We start from the raw sequence: 5000 nt of genomic DNA on the forward strand, positions 1-5000 counted from the left end.
CGCTCTGTGTGCTCTGTGGTGCTCTGTTGGTTGTTGCTGCTTCGTCTGTGTGTGATTGCTCGGAAATGGGCGATACGGCGGATTTGGCACTTCACGCTCTTTGCTACAAAACATACACAATTTTTCTACAAGTGCCGGTTTCATTTCATGCTGTCGACAACGACGCCTCAAATCAAACGGTGGTTGGTTGGTTGGCGACGACAAACAACAAGCAGCTGCTGAGCCAACAAGCAAGCGAGCAAGCCAAACTGAGCGAGTGCATGACGTGAGTGGCTGGCGTGCTATCCACAGCAGCGACGTGAGGTAGGGACACAACACCACCATGGACGAGGAGAACACGCCGGTGACGGTAGCGGGGATGCAGTTTGATGAACTGTCGAAGATCCGCGTCTTGGACCCAGAGAAACACGAGGTGAGGTGTGCTGTACTGTTGCTGCGGTGGTGATGTGCGCATGGGTTGACGTTGGATGTCTGTTGCAATTGACATGCTGCTGATGTCCTTGCTGCTGATGTCCTTGCTGTTATTGTCCTTGCTGTTGTTGCTTGGAAACTGCAGCAAACAGAGGAGCTTGGCGAAGAATGCAGAACCTTTTTGGAGAGTGAGTCTTGTGGGTAGCGGGTGCACTCTGTTTCGGCTGCGCCGGTTCTGTTGCGTTGCTCGTCATCGCTGTGCTGGGTCGTTTCATATGAATCGTACACACACACACACACACATACACACACACACACACGCAAGACGCAAGCTGATGGGTCGTTTCATATGAATCGTGCACACACACACACACACACACACACACGCAAGCTGATACATACACACACATCCACTCACTCACTCACTCACACACACACACTTCCACACACACACACTTCCACACACACACACACACACACACACACACACACTCTCTCTCTCTCTCTCTCTCTTTCACACACGCTCTCACTCCCTCACTCCCTCACACACTCTACTCTCACGCTGACACCCTCATTCACACACCCTCTCATTCACGCACACTTGCACACACGCTCAATCGCGTGCAGAGATCAACTCGTTCCACACGGTCATGGGCGGGTTTGTTGAGCTTGTGGACCGGTTGGCAAAGGCTGTGGACGACGAGAAGATGAAGGCAATTGGCGCGCGGGCAGCGGTGGACTCCCTCAGCAAGAAGCGACAATCTGAGGAACAGCTGCTCCAAGCCATGATTGCAGAGAAGCGCGCAGAGCTCGAGAGGTGCGTACGCGTGTGTTTGTGTGCTTGTTTGTGTGCTTGTGCGTGTGTGTACATGTGCGTGTGTGTGTGCGTGCGTGTATGTGTGTGCATACGTGTGCGCATGCTTTCTTCATGCACACGCATGCGCTCCAACGCATTCTCACACACGCGTACGAATCGCTGCTGTACAGACTGCAAGTGGAGCAAGACAGCTTGGAGCGTGTGATTCAGGACCAGGACCAATTCATCACCACCCACGTCATGAACAAGTGATGATGATGTGGTGGATTGGCACAAAAACACAGAGTCCTACAGTGGTTCCGTGGGACTACGAACCCAGAGACAGTTGTGCGTGCGTGCGTGCGTGTGCGTGCGTGTGTGTGTGTGTGTGTGTGTGTGCGTGCGTGTGCGTGTGTGCGTGTGTTTGTGTATTAGTTTGTTGAGAAAGACGTGGCTTTCGAGAGGAGATACCCGAACAGACACACGCGCACGTGCGCGCAAGCTTGTCGTTCGCACTCCTGTGTTACAACTTTGCCACATACTTTGGTTTTCTTCCGTGTGCTTATGGTGTTGCTGTGAGGGCGGCTGTACCGTCATGGAAGAGTTTGAAGGGGGAAGGAGGCGGCAATCGATTATTGGTTGTCATCATCTTGTATTGAACCACAACAGCGAATCAAGCAGCCCAACACATGGCGGGGGTGTGTGAGGCAACTTTGAAGAATCAGCGATCAGGTGGACGCACACACACACACAGAGCGACAGCGAGAGGGGGGAGGGAGAGGGGGAATGTGTGTACACATGCATCGACACCGACACATTCTCCTACAGACACACAGACACACATGCGCGTACACACACACATGTACACAGAGGCGTATTTGTAACAAGACCTTGACACCGTGCATGTGCAGTTTATCTCTTCTTGCGGCCGCGTCGCCCCTGCCGCTTATCGTGTCTCGGCTCTGCGGCTTTGCTCGCCTTGCTTGCTGCTTTCGCCTTTGCCTTTGCCTCTTCCCTCGCTTCCTTCTGCACGCGTGTGAGTGAGTGTGTGTGTTTGTGTGTGAGAGCGAGAGAGAGAGAGAGAGAGAGAGAGTGTGTGTGTGTGTGAGTGAATCAGAGTGAGTGTGTGTGATTGAGTGAGTGTGTGAGTGTATGTGTGTGTTTGAAACAGTGGCCAGTGCGACGATGACTTGTGGTGGTGTGCATCACAATCTACCAGCGACAACACATCGTGATTTATGGACGCACCTCTTTCTGCAGCTTGCGCTCCTCAGAGTGCTTGATCTTGTCTGCCAAGTAGCAGTACAACGCCTTGCCTGCATATGACGAGGGCGGAAGGGAGGGGTGTTGGTGAAGGCGAGTGTGCAATGGGGAACGCAAAAGAGAATGAGGAGGGTTCTGGTAGACGACAGCGATAGGTGCGTGTGGGTTCCAAAGGGACACCATCCGACAAAAGCACACGCACATGCACGCGCACGCGCACATGCACACACACACACACACACACACACACACACACACACACACACACACACACACACACACACACACACACGCACACACACACACACACACGCACAGGCGCATCTCGCACTCACGATCTGGAAACTCGGGGTTCACCAAGGAGCCATCTGCGTTCTTGAGCTGTGCGCGGAGACGGCCGCGCGTCAAGTAGTCACGGCAGTACGCTTTGTTCTACAGGCGCAATGAAGTTGAGAGTGACAGCACGCGCGACGGTGAGGAGCGAGCGCAGGAAGGCATTGTGCACGTTAAAGCGACAGCCACAGGTGTGTGTGTGTGTGTGCAGAGGCTGGCAGTCAATCACAGAAAGAGAGAGATAGAGAGGGAGGGGGAGGGAGCGAGACACACGCAGACACACACACACACACACAGACACACACACAGGTGCGCACACCGATCCACACAAACACACCTCCACTTTGGCTGGCAACTGAAAGTCATCGGACGACACTGCACGGATAATGTCGCGGATGTCTGGCTTGTCAACGGCCTGTGGAGGGATAGACGAAAGCAAGAGCGTGAGCTGTTGTTGGGCGAGAAGTGCAGCGAGAGCAAAAGACAAGAGCGAGTGCTCATGCGCAGACACAGACACAGACAGACACAGACACACAGACAACCTTCTCCTTTGGAATGCGACGGCCTTGTGCAATGGTCTTCTCAGAGTCGATGTATGCCGGGTACACCACCACCCATCGCTCAGGGTTTGTTGGGTCGGTCGTCTGATGCGCCATCGTTCTCTCACACACCACCAGCAGATATTGGACTACAGTTTATGGTGTCGAACCACATCCTCTGAGCTGGTCGTGCTTCTTTTGGATTGGTGGCGTTCATTTCCATCCTCCAACCAACAGAACCAGCCAGCCAGCCAGCCAGCCAACCAAGCTTCTCATCAGCAAGCAATCGCGCCACCCCGGAAGCTTGTCGCATGCACGCGGCATGCACGCGGCCACCACAGTGCACAGCCACAAAAGTAACAAACACAACAAACAAACGCAGCATCACCCCTCCCTCTCACCGTCGCCACCACCACCACCATGCTCGCTTAGACCTGGTCGACAAAGGAGACAATAATGTAACGGGTCCCCTTTGTGACGTAGAGCCCTTCGTGCTGGTGCGTGAGGCGGCCCGGGTGGATGAGCGCGTGCCCCATCTTGTTGGTGAGCACGGTGCAGTTTTGGCGCGTGAACCGCGTGCCGCCGCCTTCAAAGTCCTCGCCAATCCGGTTGAGCGCCACGTTGAGGCTGAACGTGGACGCGTCGTGGTGCTTGCGCAGGAACGGCTGCCCCTCTGGCTGGTACTTGACGACAAAGTCGAGCGTCACCCTCCCGTCCAGCTTGTATCCAACCCACTGCGTCTCCGCCACGGGCGCCACAAACCGCCGCAGGATGGCCGTCCTGTGAGAGAAAGGTGGGGGGGGGGGTTGAGAGCGGGCGAGGAAAGAGAGTACATCTGTGTGTGTGTGTGTGTGTGTGTGTGTGTGTGTGTGTGTGTGTGTGTGTGTGTGTGTGTGTGTGTGTGTGTGTGTGTGTGTGTGTGTGTGCGTGCACGACCATGCTGGAGATCATTCTGACATTGTTGCTGACCGCAATCCATCCCCCTCTCTTTCTAAGTACCCGACTCGTCCCAGCAAACGCACCACGTCTCCTGGAAGCCCATCTGGTTGAAGTGGATGTCGCGCGTTGGGACGGGCTCATATCCGCTCTTGAGGCGGTCGTCCGAGTTGCTGCCAGAGGACCTGGGAGGGGTGGGGGACAACAGATGTGTGGGGTAGAACAGGTGACGATATGGCGATAAGGCAAGCAGAGGGTAGCAGGGTGGAGGAAACAACGTCACTGTGTACACATATGCACGTGTGCAATCGCAACAAAGCAAAAACACAAAAGCACACACACACACACACACACACACACACACACACACACACAAACACACGTACCATGTGCCGACGGCTTCGGAGACGTCGATAAAGTGTGCGCAGAAGAGTTCAGAGAAGAGTGGGAAGTTGTAAATGTCCCAGCAGCGGCCCTGCACAAACTCGAGCTTCTTGTAGGGCTCGTAGTCTGGGTGGATGTACAGGTCGCGCCAGTGCTGCTCGTTGCCTGCAAGCAAAAACACGTCGGGGTGCACCGAGTTTGCGTTGAAGCCGTCCGGGTTGATCAGCAGCCCGTAAAAGTGCCGGTTGTCCACATGCAACTTCACCTGCGTGTGTGTATGTGTGTTTGTGCGTGTGTGTTTAGTGCGCGTATGTAAAGTGTGCGTGTGTACATGCATG

General features: G+C 54.7%; 4 protein-coding genes across 4 annotated transcripts in view; 1 reads left to right on the forward strand and 3 right to left on the reverse strand.

The window, feature by feature from the left end:
• Positions 1 to 89, reverse strand: part of PTSG_06336 (NADH-ubiquinone oxidoreductase 23 kDa subunit) — a 2185-nt gene extending 2096 nt beyond the window's left edge. Inside the window, exon 1 of the mRNA XM_004993169.1 lies at positions 1 to 89. This exon is cut by the window's left edge and continues 127 nt beyond it. The gene's annotated coding sequence lies outside the window, so the exon portion shown is untranslated.
• A 53-nt stretch (positions 90 to 142) lies between these two features.
• Positions 143 to 1880, forward strand: PTSG_06337 (uncharacterized protein). The gene is made up of 4 exons (XM_004993170.1): positions 143 to 412; positions 557 to 599; positions 1039 to 1228; positions 1399 to 1880. The coding sequence occupies exons 1-4, from the start codon at positions 323 to 325 to the stop codon at positions 1478 to 1480; spliced, it is 405 nt and encodes a 134-aa protein (XP_004993227.1). The 5' UTR covers positions 143 to 322; the 3' UTR covers positions 1481 to 1880.
• PTSG_12433 (uncharacterized protein) lies at positions 1762 to 3554 on the reverse strand. Its single transcript, XM_004993171.1, has 5 exons — positions 3346 to 3554; positions 3141 to 3218; positions 2806 to 2902; positions 2456 to 2523; positions 1762 to 2233 (listed from the first exon to the last, which is right to left on the reverse strand). The coding sequence occupies exons 1-5, from the start codon at positions 3457 to 3459 to the stop codon at positions 2120 to 2122; spliced, it is 471 nt and encodes a 156-aa protein (XP_004993228.1). The 5' UTR covers positions 3460 to 3554; the 3' UTR covers positions 1762 to 2119.
• The window catches only part of PTSG_12434 (uncharacterized protein), a 5925-nt gene continuing 4409 nt past the window's right edge, over positions 3485 to 5000 (reverse strand). The window contains exons 11-13 of the mRNA XM_004993172.1: positions 4665 to 4927; positions 4365 to 4463; positions 3485 to 4122 (exon numbers count right to left, since the gene is read on the reverse strand). Of these exons, the coding sequence (XP_004993229.1) occupies positions 3771 to 4122; positions 4365 to 4463; positions 4665 to 4927 (714 nt within the window). The 3' untranslated portion in view covers positions 3485 to 3770. The remainder of the gene's footprint in view (positions 4123 to 4364; positions 4464 to 4664; positions 4928 to 5000) is intronic.

Source organism: Salpingoeca rosetta (genome assembly GCF_000188695.1).
Source record: "Salpingoeca rosetta unplaced genomic scaffold supercont1.14, whole genome shotgun sequence".
In the NCBI taxonomy this organism is placed as follows: Eukaryota; class Choanoflagellata; order Craspedida; family Salpingoecidae; genus Salpingoeca; species Salpingoeca rosetta.

What these genes read in the sequence shown, in the direction of transcription:
- PTSG_06337 (XM_004993170.1), top strand. Translation starts at nt 323, where the DNA reads ATGGACGAGGAGAACACGCCGGTGACGGTAGCGGGGATGCAGTTTGAT. An exon ending in TGGACCCAGAGAAACACGAG is followed by an intron (nt 413 to 556) that starts GTGAGGTGTGCT and finishes TGGAAACTGCAG; the next exon opens with CAAACAGAGGAGCTTGGCGA. An exon ending in ATGCAGAACCTTTTTGGAGA is followed by an intron (nt 600 to 1,038) that starts GTGAGTCTTGTG and finishes AATCGCGTGCAG; the next exon opens with AGATCAACTCGTTCCACACG.
- PTSG_12433 (XM_004993171.1), bottom strand. Translation starts at nt 3,459, where the DNA reads ATGGCGCATCAGACGACCGACCCAACAAACCCTGAGCGATGGGTGGTG. An exon ending in GTCGCATTCCAAAGGAGAAG is followed by an intron (nt 3,219 to 3,345) that starts GTTGTCTGTGTG and finishes ATCCCTCCACAG; the next exon opens with GCCGTTGACAAGCCAGACAT. An exon ending in AGCGCAAGCTGCAGAAAGAG is followed by an intron (nt 2,234 to 2,455) that starts GTGCGTCCATAA and finishes ACACGCGTGCAG; the next exon opens with AAGGAAGCGAGGGAAGAGGC.